This window comes from Erigeron canadensis, chromosome 6 (assembly GCF_010389155.1).
Source record: "Erigeron canadensis isolate Cc75 chromosome 6, C_canadensis_v1, whole genome shotgun sequence".
NCBI lineage: Eukaryota > Viridiplantae > Streptophyta > Magnoliopsida > Asterales > Asteraceae > Erigeron > Erigeron canadensis.
This window is the reverse complement of record NC_057766.1, coordinates 34,056,031-34,077,792: the sequence shown is the minus strand read 5'-3', so window position 1 is coordinate 34,077,792 and position 21,762 is coordinate 34,056,031. Positions and strand designations below refer to the sequence as shown.

General features: G+C 31.8%; 2 protein-coding genes across 2 annotated transcripts; one reads left to right on the top strand and one right to left on the bottom strand.

The window, feature by feature from the left end:
* The first annotated feature begins 8,784 nt into the window (after nucleotides 1–8,784).
* On the top strand, nucleotides 8,785–10,624 carry LOC122603816 (pectate lyase). The gene is made up of 3 exons (XM_043776636.1): nucleotides 8,785–9,683; nucleotides 9,826–9,964; nucleotides 10,142–10,624. Exons 1-3 carry the CDS (start codon nucleotides 8,836–8,838, stop codon nucleotides 10,361–10,363), a joined length of 1,209 nt encoding a protein of 402 aa, XP_043632571.1. The 5' UTR covers nucleotides 8,785–8,835; the 3' UTR covers nucleotides 10,364–10,624.
* Nucleotides 10,625–11,508: 884 nt separating this feature from the next.
* LOC122606324 lies at nucleotides 11,509–13,562 on the bottom strand. The gene is made up of 6 exons (XM_043779277.1): nucleotides 13,392–13,562; nucleotides 13,210–13,283; nucleotides 12,573–12,780; nucleotides 12,331–12,369; nucleotides 12,043–12,168; nucleotides 11,509–11,945 (listed from the first exon to the last, which is right to left on the bottom strand). Exons 2-5 carry the CDS (start codon nucleotides 13,246–13,248, stop codon nucleotides 12,053–12,055), a joined length of 402 nt encoding a protein of 133 aa, XP_043635212.1. The 5' UTR covers nucleotides 13,249–13,283; nucleotides 13,392–13,562; the 3' UTR covers nucleotides 11,509–11,945; nucleotides 12,043–12,052.
* Between the last annotated feature and the right edge of the window lie 8,200 nt (nucleotides 13,563–21,762).

Sequence of the window (21,762 nt, the reverse complement as noted above, 5' to 3'; positions counted from 1 at the left end):
CTAATTTTGGGGGCCTAGTTGATTAACATACATATTAAAGTAAACACAAAAAGCAGAAAAAATATACATATAATAAGCTGCGATATGAAAGGAACACAAAGAAGCAAAAAATCTATACCATTTTTAAGAGAAAGTCTTTCAGAGAATCAAGATTTAATCACTAACTCGTTGATATGTCCATTTATATATACATTCCATATCGTTTCTAAGTCGTTTTAAGCTTAATTATGTGCAAATTACATGTATATTCGATGTTTTGATGGTATTGTTAGTGGTTGCAGACTTAGAACATGTACAATGGTTAGAAATGGCATTTGGAAGGTCAAAAGATGCATTAGGATGATTCTTGGACGAGTACAAGTAAAGGCCGAATGAAGATACAAGTTTTTAGAGTTCTGAAGATTTGTGTGGCGCATGGATAATATGTGTGGCGCATATATCAAAGTTATTTTGATAAGAAAGTTGGGAAAATTCGAGCTAAGAGTTTGTGCGGCGCATAGATGTGGTGTGCGGCGCACATCGGGCAGATTGATTTTTGGAAACTTGTTTTGTGCGGCGCACAAAAATGGTGTGTGGCGCACAGAATAGGTCGGCAGAAACCCTTTTGGATTTTCACTATAAATACAAGACCAAAACCCTCCCATTCGATATACTTTCACTTCCAGTCGATTTTAGGGTTTCTTGAGGCACTTTTTAGCAGCTTTTACGTTCTCCAAGTTCGAAGGGTTGCTCGAGGGATTCAAGGCATTCAAACATCGATTTCTTTAGCTTTTCATTCTCTTTCGCACTTTGGTATAAGATGTTTACTCTTTCTTTTACTATTTGTGACTTATTTATGATTATGTCTAGCTAAATAACTTCATCATCCACTGAGATGAAGTGACACATTGAATAATGGTTGCATAATCTTTTGAATTCAAGTTGATTGTTAAACGTTTTGTCGTAATCTTAATGTTTTGAGTTCTTGTGCTCTTATCTATTGATTTGTTGATAATGTATGAATGATTTAGAGGTATCTAAATTTAGGAGTACATTATTCTAGTTAATTGGGTACAATTAATAGGTGTTGACTTGTGGTAACAAGACAATAAACGGCAATAGATAATAGAATTCGAAGTGTTAACGGTTTGGGAAAATCGATAGACAAGATTGTTTACAATAACAAAACAAATTCGTCAATTTAGTAGGTCTTGATAGTGAAGGTGGTCACTGGAACTTAGGGGTCGAAGAATTGGTTAATGAGACGGATATGGTAATAAGCTAGGTGTACAACTAGTAAGTTCTTTGTCTATCCTCGTTATAAAATCAACAAGTTGAATTGGTTTTAATATAAATGCAACCTAAATAATGTGTGTCATGGAGTCGAAGTGGATGATCTTTTAATTATATTTGATATAAGACAATTCTCTTTTCGATAAATTCTGCGGAGTTTCTAACTCTTTTCAATCAACTAACTTTTCAAAAACAAAATTCAAGATGACGTGGAGTCTTTAAAATCCAAACTCTTTTTAGCTACTTAAAACTCGCTAGCTCTTTGTAGTCTCTGTGGAACGAACCTTGACTTACTTTAATCTATATTGTATACGAACGGGTCCACTGCCCGATTGTGTGTGGTATATGATTCGGAGTATTTCTAGTATTTTAATTTAACTCGATTGTCACACATCACTTGTTGATGGAAATCATGGTAAAAATCGGGTGTTGGATTTTTTGATTTCTTAATAGTTAGTTCTTTTTTTCCCCCGTTTTTCCTTGAATGTTGTAACTTCATTTGTGTGGTGTTTTTTTTTCTTAAAGTCAATCATGAAGCCATAAAGTTTATTTGCCTATTTGTTTTCTTGGACAATCTTGTTCCCTTTGTATAGTAATAACATATAACACAAAAGTCTAAAGTCTAAAACATTAAATCCAAAATATAAATGGAGGCTTTTATATTTTGGGGGCCTTAGGCCCATACCTAACCTATCTATATAGTGAGCCCGGCTCTGAATGGAGATTCCATCAAATGATGAAATGTTTACATTCTACGGAATGAAATTTCTCCTTCTTTGAACAACCAAACGCACTAAGGAATGTAATTCAATTCCAATTCCATCAGATTCCATCAAATTATGTGAAACAAACGCGACCTAAATATCTTTTTATTTAGGAATAAGAGTAGATTAGTTTGCCATAAAAAAACTATAAGAACACTTAAAAACATCATTTTGATGCATTAAAAGTCCATAAAACTAACATAGTGTTTAACTAATTATCATTATTTAAGTGTTTAACAACACATTGATCCGTCAAAATCGAAAAAATCACGTTTTTTTTTGTGCATCCATCTTGGATGCATATTCATCAAATTGATGCATCCAACAAAAAAACGTGATTTTTTGGATTTTTGACAAATCGATTTGTTGTTAAATACTTAAATAATGATAATTAGTTATGCACTATATCAGTTTTATGGACTTTTAATGCATCAAAATGTAGTTTTTAAGTGTTCTCATTTTAATTTCATTCTCATTTGATTGTCACCCTATATATATATATATATATTTACATATATTATTTTGTTGGTAAATCATTTTATGTGATTTTATATGCTTTGTCAATTGGCCAGTTAGTTGATGGAATTTTGTGGTTCAATCCATGAGTTAAAGTTTTGTTGTTTGTATGTTTTGATTCAGAACTCGGAACTCAGGAATAAGGCGTAAGAGATCTTTTAATTGGGTTGGGCCGAATAACTTAGGGCATCTCCAATGAAGGTTGAGCAAAAGCTTTTTTTGAGTAAAAAAAGTCTTTTAAAAGCTTTTTATCATTGGAGTAAAAGACTTTTTTGAGGTAAAGGTTGAGGATTCTCAACCCTTTGAGCAAAAGCTTTTTTTGGTTTAAGAGAGAAAAATAGCTTTATAAAAACCTTTCCATTGGAGTGTATAGCCTTTTTATAGGTTAAAAATAATGGATTGTGAAGGTGTCAATATAAAAAGCTATTGAAAGGTTTTTCCCATTGCGGATGCTCTTAGTAAGCTGACTAACAAATTGGGCTTCCCAATATAAAGACGGAGGTTGATGCCTCAATGACTCATCCATTTTCGAGAGGTAGTCGTTGAGCTTTAGCTCAATGGTTGAAAGATAATCCTCCTTGTATGAGGTCTTGTGTTGAAGTGTTGGGAAATACATATGAATTAAGTCCTTTTATGAGGACATGATTTGGGTATACCAGGTTTAAGTCTGGGCAGGGTTTACCCCTATTAATCGTCATGTCTTCGGGCGATTAGTAGGGGGTTTTCCCCCATCGGGTATTTGAAATAAACATTTCTACTTCGAGGGAGCTCTCTATTGCGGACCCGATTAAGACAATGTATGCTAGACCTCTCGCTGTCGAATCACGACACGAAGTTTTCAACAAAATTTACCTTAAAATATATATATATATATATATATATATAGAGAGAGAGAGAGAGAAAGAGAGGAAGGTTTATTTGAGAACTCACAAATAAAAAAGAACTCGAGAATAATTCTGGACCACTCATTTTCTTATATTTTCTCTCTCTTCCATTAAATAAGAAAATTTACCCAAATCATTTAAAATGTTTTATCTCACAAACCGTAAATCGTTAGACGAAACTAAAAGCATGGGTAGTCTTAAAATTTCATCCTCTTTTATTAGAGATCCAATTCGATATAACTTTGACGACTTTTTAACTTTCGTTTTTTTTCCTATCGCGTTCATCCTACACATGTGTAAGATCATTGTTTTCACATGTAAATTAGTAAATGAACATATGTACACAACAATGAAGGTCAAGGACGGAGCCCGTCAATCCATGGCAGAGCCATGGTAGCCAAGGACGGAGCCCGTCAGTCCATGGTGGAGGAATAGCGGCTAAGGGCGGAGCCCGTTAGATAGATCACCCCTCACTGGTCACCCCCTATGACCTATCACCCTCTATGACCTATCACCCCCACTAGCTTTGGTTTATGAATATCTTTAAGGGCGAAACCCGTTCCGAATCATAATTTTTGTTCAACCTACACATGTGTAAATTATGTGTAACTACCAAAAAGAAAACGAAAATTAAAAAGTCGTCAAAGGTATATCGAATTGAATCTCTAATGAAAGATGACGAAATTTTAAGATTACCCATGCTTTTTGTTTTGTCTAACGATTTACGGTTTGTGAGTTAGAACATTTTGAATGATTTGGGTGAATTTTATTATTTAATTGAAGAGAGAGAAAAAAGAAAAGAATGTGTGGTCCAGAATGGTTCTTGAGTTCTTTTTTTTTTAAAGTTCTCAAAATAACTCACCCATATATATATATATATATATAGTATTATATGACTGTATATAGATTGAAAAAAAGTTATAAATTTATCACCTCCAATTTCCAAAAGTATGTGAACTTCAAGTTTTATAGTTTCTATTTTTTTTTTAAACGAGGGCTAACTTTAGTTTATAAATTAGTTTAATTAAATTTTGTTAGCAGACAATGATACTTAAATTGACAAAGAACTTTTTATTTAAGATACTATAGATATTACAAGAATTTTTTCTTCTAATAAAATGACATATAATTAAAAAAATTCAATATGGCAATTAACTTTATATGCCAACGCCAAAATTATCACATCTTTATATATAAAGATATTTAAATTTATTACAAATATAGTTTTACAAATTAACATGACTTATGGTAAAATGACATCTAAGGAAAAGTTTTGTTTGTCAATAAACTAATAATTCCACCTAAACCAATTTATATCCGCTCTTTGTTATATACATATCTATGAATTTGAACGGTAATTTGTATTTTGCGTTTTACTTTCTTTTTCGTTACATATTTTACTTTATTGGTATAGTTTATAGTTTATGTTGGTATAAGTATAAGATATGTATATTAATACCATGTGTCGTGAATCATTATAGAGATAAATGTAAACATAGTGTCATTGATATAAAGTATCATTTACGTTATTTTGTTCTTTTTCAAATGACTTCCTTTTAAGATTGAAAATAAAGATCCTAAGAAAAACCATTGCATGTACTTTTTTCAAAAAGATATGAATTACTCGTAAATATCGAAAGGTCTAATTTACGTTGTATTAACAAAGTCTGTGTTATAGAGCTCATTCCCAAAAAAATCCTCAATTTTAAACATAGTGATGAAAAACCCGTCATTATCAGGAGAAGAAAACCCATTCAAATTCACCATAATCAGAAATGAAATACACGTAGTTATCCCAAATATACTTAAAGTAACACTCGAATCCTTGACTTGTTGGGAACTTATTTGGAGAGCCGCCAAACGTTATTTCTTGTTATTGTTTCTTGTGATTGTTTAATGAACATGTTATAATGCTCCTCAAATTTAGGTTTCTTTTATTTACCCCAAATTGTGGTGGTTATATTTGACTTTGAATAACGATTTGGGTAATAATATTAACTTTGTAATTCGGTGCCAGTGCCACTTTCAACCTTTTTTAATTTTTAAATTATTTATTTACTTTAAAAATGAATTTGAACAATATATATTAACTAGACGAGACAGGGTGCCCGCGCGATGCAGCGGTGACGGTGGTAACGACAAAGGTGTGGCTGCGGCAATTGTGGCGATGATGTACGGCGGTAAGGGTTAATATGATTATTTAAGGATTGAAGAATCTATGTTGTAGTTTATTTTATTAAGGGTATTATAGGTATATAGGTAAAGATGTTTAAATTAGTGAATAAATAAGAAGGGTAATATGGTCATTTCAGGTTCTTAATTACTTAAAGGGGAAGGACAGTTTGCTTTATATAGTAGTATAGATAAGCCAAAGTGTTGTTAATTTTAATAAGTATAATATATATATACATTTATTAATTTTAATATTAAATAGAGAATAAGCCAGAGTGTTGTTATATATTCACAAATTAGCTTATAAACCCGGGTTATTACCCGGGTTGATTGATAAAATTAAGATGAAAATAGATTGTAATATCATTTTTAAATACTGTATATAGTCATTTCAAGAAAAGAATAATCTAGATAATTACATTTTAATTTACATAAAACTTAAGCTAAAAAAAATTTATAAACCAATTAGAAAATGGTTTACACTTTAAAATAAAGATGATCAAATTAAGACAACAAAAAAAAAACTAATATAAAAAAGTTTAATAATTACAAGTAAGTATTATTTAGAAGATAATGATGTCATAACAATTTTGTTTTATTTATACGATCATATTGTCAGTGCGTTGCAACGGTGGTAGAGTTGAAGGGTGGTGGTGGAGATCGAGGGAGGGGGTGGAGAAGGAGGGCGGCGGCGTAGGGTGATAGAAGGTCGATGAGAGTGTGTCACGATTAGAATAAATAAGGGAAATGATAATATATAAGGGTTTATGTTTAAGTAGAAAAAAAAATATGTTTAATCTGTTAATCTTAATTCTTTTTAGAAAGGGTATAGATATAGATATAGATAAAGACATAAGAGATTTATTTTCTTTTTACTAAATAATTTATCGTGTGATTCGTATCCCAGCTCACGGTCTAAACCGCCGAACGAGCCTTTATGGTAGATTGGGTTCACGGTCCACATTACCAGCCTCACCTTGGAATATATGATATATTTAGATGGAGAACCAGTCAATTTTTTTAATCTAGTGATTTACATGCCTATATGGATAACTTTATAAAAGAACCGACAAACGAAAAACATTGTCGTTTTATTGGTACAGCAAAAGAAGTGGGTCTCATGATAGTAAAGCCTTTCTAAAGTCATCACAACCATTTAAGTAATTTTATTTTTAATATGAATTATTCATTTAGAAACTAAAAGCAACAAAGTTATTGTTAACCTAAAAAATCATATGTTCATATATTTATCCAGACATACATTTTATCTACTCGACGCACAATGAGCAAAAAAAAAACACACATACAGACTCTCATGGTCTGAGGCTAATTAATAACGGGTCAAGCAATTAAAATTCAGACATTTCCTTTATGTTTCTAAACTTTAAAAAAGTTTATTGCTTGTCAAAATTAAGGATGACAAAAGTATCCGTATCAGATGGAGAATCTGATATCTGAACTCGATTCAAAAAATTTTATTTTAGAAAGCTACTATTTTAAAATTTTAAAAACTCAGGATTTTTAACCCCTTAAAAACTTTTTACCAAACATACATATAGTCTCAATCAAACTTGTTATGACGTTAATCATTTTTATCAATTATTATAAAACTATTTTCTTAAAATCCGATTTATTGGTTGTAACTTGTAGTTGTAGCTGTAAGTTGTAGCTTTTAAACAAAGTTGTTAGCTAAAGCTTTTACATACTAAAAGCTGGTAACTTATCATAAACGTTGGTATGGCTAGCGTTAAAAAATATAGCTTTTACTTCTAATTTAAAAACTTCAAGCTGCATTAATCAAACAAAGCTTTAACATTATAGTAGCTTTTAGTTTGAAAAATAAAAAAAGAAACTAAAGCTCGTGACAAACATAGCTGAGTTTGAATTTGGCTGTTAAGCAATTTTTATGGTGAATAACCTTTGTAAAATGAGTAATTCGATAATGAAAGTTAGTACGAAATTATAATGTAGCATTGAGTTTGAATCATAACAATAACAAATAAAATGTTTGAGTTTGACGGCCGCATGGGTTGCCTATTTTTATTTTACATTTGTCTAGAACATAGTGAACCATACAAAGCAACTAGCTAGTAAAAGCATCTATATTTATATTATATTATAAAACAAATAGGTTTCAACTTTCAATTTCAATAATATACACATGATAATACATAATGTACCATACATCAATGCCTATAACTTTTTTTCTCTTCCATAAATCATTTTATTTCTCTAATTCTTTCAAATGATTTATCTCAAAAACCGTACATCGATAAATTATAAAAATTATATGGGTGTTCTTAAAATTTCATGCTCCTTCATTAGAGATGTTATTCGATATACTTTCGACGAATTTTTAAATCCGAGGGCCCGTACGGCTAAGACACTCTATGACTTATCACCTCCTATGACCTATCATACTCTATGACTTATTACCTTCACCATTTCACCGCCGCAACGTGCGGATACTTGCTCTCGTAAATATTAAATTTTAATATATATACTTATACTTATAAAATAAAATAGTAAAAGTTAACAAACAATAACTAACATTACCAAGAGTTTGTCCAACTAATAAATTTTTCTTTTTTTGATTAAAATTTTTGAAAATAGATTAAAAATGAGTTTGAAAATGATCACACAATACTCTAACCAACGGGTTAATAGCGCGCAACGGTACAAAAGTGTTTTGTGAAGATTTGAATTTGGAAGACACAGATTTGAGTCTAAAAGGGTCAAGGTTTTCCTTTAATATATTGACGTATTTTTGGACGAGTTATTACGGGTTAATTTTCCTAATCATAAGGTATTGTTTTATAGTGTGTCTAACGTGAACTTGATTAATACAACATATTTTAAACGATCCATTATGATATTTATTACATACTTTAAGAAGAAAGAAACTACCGGCATCATACAGTTAAAAAAGTTCAAATCCTAACCGAATAAACCAATCCCAATGGGAACTCCAAGAAAAACATAACCACCACTTTCCCCCAAATTACACCAACACCATATAAATTGCGCCATGTATCACGGCTACATTTTTACTCCATCCATCCATATGATTAATATCTAAATGGTTTATTTAAACTATATACTATGTATATCTTAATTAATTAATGTCTTCAAATTAATTTACAAAATCATACACACATACACTATATATACATCCCATAGACACTCATTACACTCACCCCTTCCTAGGTAGATAGCTTCTATCACAAATGGCCTCCAATTTCTTGCCATTGATCATCTTGCTTTCTTCACTCACCATTGTTTTTTCATCACCCAATCAAACACCAGATTCAGTAATTGATGAAGTTCACCAAAGTATCAATAATGCTTCTAGGAGAAACTTGGGTTACCTCTCTTGCAGCACTGGCAACCCGATTGACGATTGCTGGAGGTGTGACTCAAATTGGGCCACAAATCGCCAAAGGCTAGCTGACTGCGCTATTGGGTTTGGAAAGAACGCTTTAGGAGGGCGAAATGGCAAGATATATGTTGTCACTGACCCCGGAAACGATAACCCTGTGAACCCGGTTCCAGGGACCCTAAGACATGCTGTTATTCAAGATGAACCGTTATGGATCATCTTTAAACGCGACATGGTGATACAATTGCGCCAAGAGCTCGTTATGAATTCGTTCAAGACTATCGATGGAAGGGGTGTGAATGTGCATATTGGAAATGGGCCATGTATTACTATACATTATGCTACTAATATAATCATACATGGGATTCATATACATGATTGTAAGCAGGCTGGGAATGGTAACATTAGAAACTCACCACATCATTCGGGTTGGTGGACACAATCTGATGGAGATGGGATTGCGATTTTCGCAAGTAAACATATCTGGATTGATCATTGTTCATTGTCTAGTTGTCATGATGGACTTATTGATGCTATACATGGATCTACAGCCATCACTATATCTAACAATTACATGACTCATCATGATAAAGTTATGTTATTGGGACATAGTGATAGCTATACACAAGATAAAGCAATGCAAGTCACCATTGCTTTCAACCATTTTGGTGAAGGGCTTGTTCAAAGAATGCCAAGGTACATTTACATACTACTCCTATTGGAGTGGTAAAATTTAACTCAAATTTATTAAGACACACTTTTTTTTATATAGTGTATACTTTTTGATGCATGCTAAGTTTTAGTGAAGTTTCTAGACATATTTCTTTAAATCTTGCAGATGTAGACATGGATATTTCCATGTGGTGAACAACGACTATACACATTGGGAAATGTATGCAATTGGTGGTAGTGCATCTCCTACCATCTATAGCCAAGGCAATAGATTTTTGGCACCAAATACAAGATTTGACAAGGAGGTATGCTTCCATGATTCATACAAATATATATAATAAAGATGTGAAAAATTGTTCTTTGTAATCAATCTTATATGTTTCCCAAGTATAACTGGTTGTTTGTTTCGAAAGCAATTTAACCAGCATACCTGAATTGACACCGATATGAATTAATTCATCAACTGTTAAATGGCTTTTTAGGTAACCAAGCACGAGAATGCAGGGGAAAGTGAATGGAGGAATTGGAATTGGAGATCAGAAGGGGATTTGATGTTAAACGGGGCGTATTTCACTGAGTCTGGTGGAGGTGCTTCTTCATCATTTGCAAGAGCTTCAAGTTTAAGTGGTAGACCATCAACACTCGTGGGAGCAATGACTCGGACTGCGGGGGCTCTAGTTTGTAGAAAAGGGTCTCATTGCTGATCATGGATTATAGTCCTCCTATATATATAATTATAAATTACATATATCATATCAAGCTGCACTGCAATATGAGTTACTCTGTTCTGTTTTATCTTTTGGTACTTGTTTTGACTAAAAAAGTCAACCTTTGTGCTTGGTTGCATATGAATTAAGATGAGTTTGTCATATGGACCGACAACTCGAGTGCAAAAGAGTTGACCAAATTATATCTATGTTTTACTTCTTCAATTTCCACCAATCTCTGCCTAGTTTATGGCTAAATTTTCACTAGTTTTTTGAGGCTGAATTGACTTATACAACATGCTTTTTCCTTTTCCATGGCTGAAAATGCAAATTGAACTTTTTTTTTTTAAAGGCAAACTCGCCGGCGATGTAAGTATACAATATTTACATAGACTTATACAACCTTAAATTTACACCAATCAAGCCAAGTAATACTTTTATGTTTCGATCTATACTTAAACCAAAGATAACCTATATATTTGATGTTTTGGATAATCCCTGCAACATTCACATTGGCGTTGACGAATTTGCACTTGTTCCTAGCTTTCCAAATACTCCAACACCCGATGATGATGATACCTTTGAGCGCCTCTTTTTCTTCCTAACTTTTTAACATTACTAATTACTAACTATAGAAGCAATACATATACTCTGTATTCCATCAAGAAAATCTTCACTTGAATACATTAATAATCAATTTGATATAACTTGTATATTTACTCGTATAAATTGTACATCAATATAAATTAAAAATTGAACCAGTAACCCCCATTTTATGACTACTATCCGGGGCCAATCTAAATATTTGAACATAAACATAAATATAAATTGAACCAGTAACCCCCATTTTATGACTAGTATATCCGGGGCCAATCTTAATACATGATTGACGTTATTTTGAATTAATCGTTTTTATACATGAGATTACAATCTAGTTCATACCAATATATCCTAGATAATCACTCCTTTTTACTATACACGACTCAAATTCCGGAATCAAAAACATGGGTAGAAGTAAGAACTATGATTTCTGTAATGTGTACCACATGTCCACATCCCCGGCCACAAAGCTGTAAGCAAGGGTGCTTATATTACAAGGGCCAATCAAACAAGTGCCACGTTTTCCATGATACTACAACTTGCATTCACATTCTAGTCTCAAAACAAAGTAGAAACTACTACTATTTAAGACACCAAACAATCACTAGTAAACAAACGGTAATATTTTTGCCATGAAACTCTTTGTCACGATAAATAACAAGAAAAAGAACCACCAACCAAACATGAATCCCGTACAAATTCCTGGGTTATAAAACAGAATCCATTTGTAGTACAAGAAGGGCTTTGGGTCGAGCCATGAGAAGAGCTTTAACTAGTACTGCACATACAAACCTCAGATGTTGAGATGCAACAAGGTTTATCTAGTTATTCATGACATCCTTCTAACGAGAAAAAAAGAGTATGTCAAGGATCAACAAGTTGAACCAGGATCACTAATTACGCCCAAGGAAATCATCTTTAATTATGCCAACATCACATCATGCACGCTCATCAAAAATGAAGCACTCCCCTCCAAATCCTGAAAAGTGACGGGCATATAAAAAATGCATAAGAACACAAATTAACCATAGTCCCACTTCACACGTATTTACATTTTACCATCATAAACAACTAACCTTGTCATTGTCAAGCAACTATTTCAGATGGGTCGACATAGTTGTAGAGACCATAAATAATGCCATTTATGGTTCCCCTCTCAAACATCCCGGTCTGGAACTCGTTGAGGGTAGGCAAGCATACACCTACAGGTTAGGAATACAGACAAACAAAACACGTTATAGGAGAAACCACGCGCTCAATACTATAGAGGAGAAACAATAATCTGGTAAAACATGCAAAAACTTTGGTTGGACATCTATATCAAAACCAAGAATCGGAATATATATCACTTGAAAACTAATTACCTTTCGGGCTTTTGAGGTTGGATGCAGGTCTCTTCTTACCTGCATGAAAGATGAGGCTCACAAGTCATAAAACACCGAACAAGAAAAGCTAACCGACATGCTATCGGCCTATACAAATTCATGAAGGTGCGTGATAAAATTAGCACCTAGGGCAGATTCGGAAAACATGTGCAACTTTTGTTTATAGAGTTTACATTACTAATTTGAATTAATAATTAAGCATAATAAAGATACATGCATACCTTGTACTACATCCATGAGGGACAAACTCTTTAATGTTCTCTTGCCATCAAGACAGCAACAATAAACTATGGCTTCATAGATGCCGGTAAACCCGTCTTCAGCCGCCACTACGGTCATGGTAAAGCAATATTCACCAGCCAATAAATAATACGTGCAGTCACTAACTCTTGTAAGACAGAGGCGATTGCAGTTTCCTCGTTCAACAAACTAACACAACGTAACTAAAACAGTAAATGAACAAGTTATAAGATGACAAATTACAACAATTAAAAGATGACAATAAGCTCAAATTTGTACTAAAATTTGAATTCAGCCATCCATCAAATTGGGAGATCCAACCCATTCATGAAACCAACCAATCCTTTCAAATCATTGGAATTACATGTAAAATTTTGTGAAATCACAAGAACTTGAAAATACCAAATTGAATTCAAAAACCATCTCCCTAAACATGAAACTGAAGCAAGAAATTGAAAAAAAGATATGAACTTTAAGGCTTACAGAAAAAGCCCATTTGGAGAAACAAGATTTCCTGAGTTCGTGAAATTTTAACATGAAAATTGAAAAATGAAGCAAGAAAAGCAATAAAGACATGAAATTTTAGGGGATTGAAGAAAGACCAGCAGAATTGCATACATGTTTTCTTCCCATGCAGCCACTGTAAAACAGTATCATCCTTTGGCTTAAGGCAATGGGCAGTATACGGGTTGCTGCAAGAAGCAAGGGTACGTCAATTAAGCTATAATAAAGGTGGTAACTAAATAAAAGCTTGTTAAGTAGAAAAAATCGTATCATAGATGGAGTTTAAAGGCACATACACTTCCCAGCCAGATGGCAAGAGCTTTTTTTTCTTGTAGGATAATGCAATATTCTGTTGAAGTACTAGAGCAAAGTCCCAATCTGACTTGGAAATCTCAGTCTGCTCAAGCTCCCAAACATTCCTGGCCTCGAGTACAAGCCGAACGGAATTATATAGTGTCAGGGGAACTTTATCCACAGGCTCTCCTATATATTGTATTAAAGTAAAGATAAGTTAATGAACATATATATGTATATATACACACACACATTATAAAACAACAAGGCATAGAATTTGAGTTAGTAGATTCATCAAGATATCTAGGCAACACAAGAAGCTCTTTGAGGAGTAACGGGCTCAAGAATCAAGAAAGAGACACAAGTGAATGTAGATGGCTAACCCAATAAGTGGGGAAATGGGCTATTTCCGTTACTTCATGATGTGGTTTTTATACATACAGCTTTGGTCAAACAACAGATGAAGTTTGTGCAGGGCTTTTTATTTAGGTTAGTTAGACTATTTTTTTTGCAGAAAGTTTGTTCGCTTTTAAGAAGAAGAAGAAGAAGAAGAAGACGACATGGCGACTCCAAACCCTAAAAAGCTTCCGTTCCCGAGTTGCGTTCTTTGAAACGAATATAATAAATATCGGATTCTATAATAATCTCTATACAGGGCTTTTTATTTAGGTTAGTTAGACTATGTTCGTCTTTTGTCTTCGGTTTTTTGGATTAACATAGTCTTCTTTCATGTTTAACATTTCTATATCATGCTTTTCACAAAAAGAAGATATCGTTTTTCAAAAGTGAATCAAATCCATCAACTTTAAACTTTTCCAATAGTCGTTTAGTTGATTTTACCAATGAAATAGTATTCAAGATATCTTGATCTTTTCTTAAAAGAGATTGTGACAATATATTGTCCATTCCACATAGACTCTTAGGATAATAGTATCCAATGAAACATTACCACCTAAAAGTCTAATACCCTGAACAAATACTTTCTATTCGCACCATCGGAAAAGCAAACAATGGCCTTGGGGGATAATATAGGCTATATATAGCAGAGCCTCTAGATTAATAACATAGACGCATAGTCCTCGAATTATACTCATACATTTCAGTTTAGACAATAATGACATTCTAATCTTTGTAATGAACCTTATAACACAAATATTTTAGTTTAAACCAAATCAATGAATTATCGTTGTTGCCTCCTCTTGTACTGTTGAATTCCACCCTGGATTCTGCACAAATTAGCAAAGATTGCTCCAAATCAAATCTTTAAAATAAATATCAACTAATTTACGAAACCAAATAATCGATAACCAATTCATCAACTAATCAGGAGATAAATGGCCCCACTCAAATGGACCATGAATGTTCCAAAAAGACAACATGTTAAGTGAAGAATTAAGTAGGCAACTCAATGAGGTTGGTAGCCTATTGGTAGGGTCTTTGATTTGGGGGATCCACCTGGGGTCGAATTTCACTACCCACATTTGTGGGGTGAATTAATAAGGATTTTTTGAGAGTCCTGGGTTTCATCTAAGACATGCGTGTAATTTAAATATAGGAGTAGATTATAATATCGTTCTAAAAGAAAGTATACAACTATGTTTCCAAAAAAATATGTTTCCAAAAACATCGACGTTAAGATGAAAGTAACCAATCTTGAAACTTGACTTCATAGGCTTAAAAGGGTAATCATTTGGAAACGAAAGTAAAAGTTTATACTATGTTCCTTCAAAGACAGTTTCTTTGCTCCACAAGATGGTTCTTTTCCAACACAATATGTAGTATCAATAAATGAGTAAACAATAGAAGTTTTTCAACTTCATGCAATGGGACCTTTAATAAGTATTCCCGAATAGTAGCATCACAAAATGGGTCGACTTTCACATTACTATTGACTTTCACATTGTGATTCTATTATTGAAGGATCTTAATTTGAACAATTTTGCTTAATCCCAGTCGACATTAAACTTGTATCAACACGAGAGCAAGTATCCGTGCGTTGCGGCGGTAAAATGATGAGTGTGATAGGTCATAGGAGGTGATATGTCATAGAGTATCATAGTCAAATGCCTTAGCCGTACGGGCTCCGTCATCGGATTTAAAAACTCGTCGAAAGTATATCAAATAACATCTCTAATGAAATAGCATGAAGTTTTAAGAACACCCATATTATTTTTATAATTTATCGATGTACGGTTATTGAGATAAAAGATTTTGAAAAAATTAGAGAAATAAAATGATTTATGGAGGAGAGAGAAAGTTGTATGCATTGATGTATGGTATATCATGCATTATCATGTATACATTGTTGAAATTGAATGTTGAAATTTGAAAAGTGAATTTGCTTTATAATATAGTATAAATTATGCATGGGAAGACAACAAAATTGCATGCCCATATAGTGCATACATTGATATGTCATTGATCAAGATTTTTATGTTGAAAGTTGAAAAGTCATTGATCAAGATTGATAATGTCATCTTTGACTAATCTTTTAGTTAATACCAACATTAGTCCTTTAATATCAATAGTTTTTATTTAACCTCTTAATAAATAAATTAAACTTAAAAATTAGTTATATGATGATACTTTTGATAAACTTTAATCTCTTTATCATAAAATTCTTCCAATATAATTCTCTTTTATGAACTTCAAGGCATAAATTTCTTTGATGTAAATGGTGAAAATTCAGACTTTTGTAATGTTATATACTTAATTAAATATTAAGTATATATATATATATATATATATTTATGTTTATGTTTTCTATAATTTTTTTGTAATTTATGTAATTTAATTCAAATATATGTTGCATATGTAAAACCTTTTTTCGGGTTCACAAGGTATTTAATAAAATGATAGAGAAACATGTCATTAACTTATATATAGGAGGATTCAAATATTTATAGGTTGCAAATCATTTTTCCTTTACACACATTATTGAAAAAGAAAAATTGGTGCTTCTTTTTAATCTATCATAATATATTTATAGTACCTCTAGTATTGTGGTAAATTTCAATGATTGTTAATTTGTTCATTGATACAACTTAAGCTTACAATTTGAATGTTACTCGCTTTGGATATCAACCAAAACAGTGCTAAATACGTTGTTTAGTAAAGAAAAACATCTAAAAAGTTTTGGTTGACGTTGTTCGATGTCTTTGATAGTCGTGCAAGAGAAAAATTGAACTCTTAGTTATTATAAAGTTGATTTTTATTTTCATTTTATTTACATTTATTGTTACGTTGACTTCTTAATAGCAAGTGTAAAATATTATTCAGATAATAATATAATATAAGTAATTCTTAAAGTTTATTATTGTTATTAAATATAGGATGATTAGTTAAATATAATTATCCCTGTATTACGCGGGTCATTAATCAAGCACTATATTAAGCCTCTAATCAGATATTAATATTAACTAGTAAAATTTGGTCAAAATTTAGTCTCGCATTGCGAGACTTCAACTGTTCTGTTGAAACGGTTGCATTATTCTAGTGTAATCGCGTTCAACATTCAAGTGCCTAATTTAAAATTTTTATGTCATTGATAGATTTGTTTCAAATATATGTTTATTTAAGGGTAAAACCACATTAGGTTACTTTTACACATTGCGAGGTTTCACTTATTGTGATTAGGTTTTGTTATTGATGATACGTCGCTTTATATGTTAGCTAAAACTTTTGACATATGAAATACATACTTACCTAAAGTCAAAACCACAAACGCTATTAAAAGTTTATATTAACAAATATATACATTTTATATGTTGCAATAAACCAAAAATTAAAAATGAAAGAATAAATTTGAATAGAAGTTTTTCAATATATTAGTTAAAAAAGGCAAAGGAGAAACTTGTGAAGAAGACTAAATAATGGTACATAATGGTACGGGATATGGTGACTAAAAAGTTATAATATATTGGTTGGAATTCCAAAATAAAAAAATTATGAAAAAAAATTGTGTTTAAAAACCTGAACGAAATGCAATGTAACAAAATACAATTAATAATTCATGATTTAGGATGGACGAATAACACATAGGCCATTACTATTAATCAAAGTTACTATTCATGGTGGTTTCGTGGTCTAATTCGAAGAAACGAGTGAGATATCAGCATTTTAAGTTTTTCAGCGAATTTTCTAGACGAAAGTCAACCGGAGAAGATGAAGATGATGAAAACAGAAAAGTAAATTTCAGTTTTCGTCCCTAAACTTGTCATTTTTTGCAGTTTCGGTCCCTCACGTGTGTTGCACGTGTCCGACGTAACGGCTGAAACTTAATGACGTTTGGCGAGGAATGATGATTGAAAAAATCTGCCAACTTTAAGGTCAAAAATGTAATTTTTTCACTTAAGGGACAAAAAGTGAAAAACGTGCCAACTTCAGAGACGAAAAGTGTAATTTACTCTTAAATATATATAATTTAGTGCTCATTTGGCACTTCATTTGTCAGGTCATCATTTGCCTACGCGAACATTTATTTTTTTAATCAATTTTAAATAGCAAATAAAAAAGATAAATACAAAATTGGAACTCATAACCTCTAACTTTTAATATTATGCACAAACCACTTGATCTAACTTAATGTTTGTTTATTTTTTGCAAACTACGATAGATATTCATTGAATAAACTAATTAAAAGACATTGATAATATATTGTCTTTCTATTTTTCTTTGTATCTAATTATCTTTGTACTTAAAAAAAATAATTTACTTTAATTTAATATAAAATTAGTTTATATTGATAATTACATCCAATATTTTACTAACCGATTGTATTATCAATGTTAAATTAGATATTTACTTTATCAATTTCAAACACATGTTTTTGATATTTAAATCTATATTTGTGTAACATCCCGAATTCGTTTATTCATTTCGTTGACTTTGACCGTTAGTCAAAGTTGACTTATCGTTAGGTGGCCTTATATTTTAGGCGAATAGTTATGGTGTTAATTATTATGTGTTTACGTGGATAAATATGGATAGGTGTTCCATTTATGGTGATTAAATGTGTTGATAAATGTTTACCATTGATGCTTGTTAAGGCGGTATGTATTCCCTATAGTGTTAAATCAATATTGATGTCGTTAAATGAGATTACTTGAGGTTATTAATTAAATAATAAGATTTGAAGGGTGTTGGGTGTAAAATTAGTAAAACTAGTCATTCCGTCATTCCTTTGTATTGAAGTTATATATATATAATAAAAAAAGGGTTAGTCGAGTTTTGCGTAGTCGTCGAACGAAATTAAAAAAAAAGGGGGGTTTTGAGCTATTGTTTCCTGGAGTCGTGCGCAACAAAGAGAATCAAAATTAAATCCATTCTAGACGTGTGCGTGTGTGTATGATCTTGGGTCTTGTGCGTCAAACAAAGATAGGGGAGGAAAAAACGTTGATTTCAACATAAAGGTATTGTTGTCTTTTGTCTTTCCGAAAATTGCTATATAATTGTATATATATGTCTTTTGTTGTTATTTTGATTTTGCACTAGAAAGTTTGGGAATGGAAATTGTCCTTCTGCTCTAGTTATTATATCCTACGTAACAAATATTATTAAATTAATGTATATCATAAAATATATGTTTTTCAGGCGTCGAACGTAGTGGCTAATAAAAAAAAAAAAAAAAGAGATAATCTTGATGTTGTCAATTGTGTTCCAAAAAAAGTATACAATTTATCCATGTATCGTAGGGATCAACAAAAGATATATATATATATAATAATAATAATAAAAGTGTCTGCAACTTGTTTTGTACGGTTTACAAGAGAATAAAAGGAATTGTTGGTTTCTTAATTTTTGTGGTGTAGTCACATTCTAAAGCTAGTAATGTTGTCAGTATTGTTTGTGGTGTTGGGACACTTGCATGGGTGTCAAATGGTGGGGTAAAAGACATTGTTTTATTTAGAAGTATAAAAGGAATGGAGATTGGTATTTCTTTTCTTGCTTCTGGTCGTGGGGTAAGAAAAGGCAAGACAAATCAATTGTATCATGCTTATTTGACTAATAGTAATAATAAAGGAGTTTGCTATTTCAAGACTAACACAAGATAATTGTATATAATAATAAGGGTCATGTATTTATATTTAATGACAATTAATTAGGATATTGTGTATAATTTGTTTAGTCTGATTCGTTGATTTATTTTAACTATTGATACTTATAGGTTATCGGGAATACATAACAAGCTTGGTAAACTATTATTATTTGTGGTTTGTGAAGCGCAGAGGTAAGATAACTTACTTTTGACACATGGGAGACACAACAAAACTTAGTTTTGATAATTAAACCCCATTTTATGCTGCTTAAATTATCTCATGCATATGTGGGGTGTGGGATATATGAGGGAGGTTGACCGGGGTATTATTCATGCATGTTTATGTAGTAATGAGATGTTTATTGCATGATTTATTTTTGTAGCTTGTCATATGAGTAGTGAATATTTTGTGTGGACTTGTTGACATAGAACACTAGACATGATTTAAGTTGTCATGTCACGTGCACGATAAGGGCCCTAGTGTTTATGACTAGATTTGGTTGCAACCTATTTGTGTAGATAAGTCTCGAGCATTGTGTTGAAAGAGTTAAGTTTAACCCACAGTTAGCCTATTTAGACTAGTTATGCTGCGTTGATCATTCAGGGGCACTGTACATGTTTCTCGTCTGACCCAATTAGCGTTGGTAGAGTAATTCCGGGTGAAGTGATTGACCACCAGTGTAGTAACGGGTTACTCATGGATTTGGTTATGCCTATCCATAACGACAATGATGGACCCCGTAAGGCTTACCCATCTACTCGGGTGTGAGGTTTCCTATTTGGTCATGTGGCCGCCTCACACAACTTATTTGTGCAGATCTTATTTGGCATAACCTTTGCGTTGATTGTGTTGTTTGTGCAGTTAAGTAGCTAGTGTTGACATGGAGGATTGCTAGGCACATTATATGATTTGATATACCTATTACGCAGATTTTGTGTTGATATTGTTGTAGTGCCTTTATGTATGCATGAGTTGTTTTATAATTGATTTAATTGGCAATCCTTTTTATTAAATTAACCTGTTATCTTACTCAGCTTTAATAGCTGACAGTTGTTTTTGTGAAAATGTGTTGTGCTCTCAGGTTAGGCAGTAATTGGCGACTTGGTAGCATGCTTGTGAGATGGGTAGCTTTTATTGGAGCTTATGGATGTTGGCTTTAATTACCCATAGTTGCATTTATTTAAGTAGACCTATTTATTTAGCCGTTTGGCCGTTACTTTGTTGGTTTGATTGTGGGTTTCATTTGGTTTATTACGATGATACTTGTTGGTAACACCTTTTGAGACATTTATTATGTTTTATTGATTCTGTTAGGAATCAAATGAGATTTTTTAAATGTTGCTTCCGCAATTTGTTAACGGTGTTATGTTTAAAGCTGAAATTTTTTTTGAAATCTACATTTTTATAAAAAAGGGTGTTACAATTTGTAACTTATCTCTATATAACTAAGATTCTGTTTTGATAATATATGAGCACAAAGATGTTTATATGCTTTAGATCATGTCTTTTTATCAATTCAATGATAATTATTATTGTTTTAAATAAGATTGTTTATTATATTATATTATATTTAATAAATATAGGTCATTAAAAAAATTATGATTTATAAATATTTACGTTTCATTAGTCATGTTTTAACATATATAATAAATATTATATATTTAAAATTATAATTTTATTATTTGTATTAGTCATAAATTAAATATTTTTGATAATAATATAATCATCTGTTAACATTAGTTTACGTTTTTAGTCAGTCCTGAACAACGTGCGAGTTTAATCAAGTTCCAAATATAATACGAGTAACAATTATTTGATACAATTTGTATTCGATTTGTTTTTGAGTGAAGTTCTAAGGTTCAAATGATAGTGCCAAATGTTAGTTTAAGAATAAATTAGATTTTGCTGTTAAAAGTTAATAAATACTTAATGCTAAATATAGTCCTAAGGGCTGTATTTAACGTGCATAAAAAAACTTGTACCTTCTATATTAAAAGCCCGCCCCCTGATTTTCATGATAAATATACAAACAATTTATGCACCTTAAACACAGCCCTAAGGGCTGTATTTAACAAACCCAAATATTTAAATAACTAAACTAAATAGGAAAATATTAAATGAAACCCTTAGAACTTTACTTAACGTGCATAAAAGAGTTGTAGGTTTCCATATCAAAAGCTCATCCTCTGATTTTTATAATAAGTGTACAACTATTTAATGCACGTTAATAAAAACACTTAAGGCTTCCTTTAACAAAACCCAACTAAATAAACCATATAGAATGAAATTAATAATTTTTTATTTGGGTGCAGAATGAAATAATTTAGTTTAATTA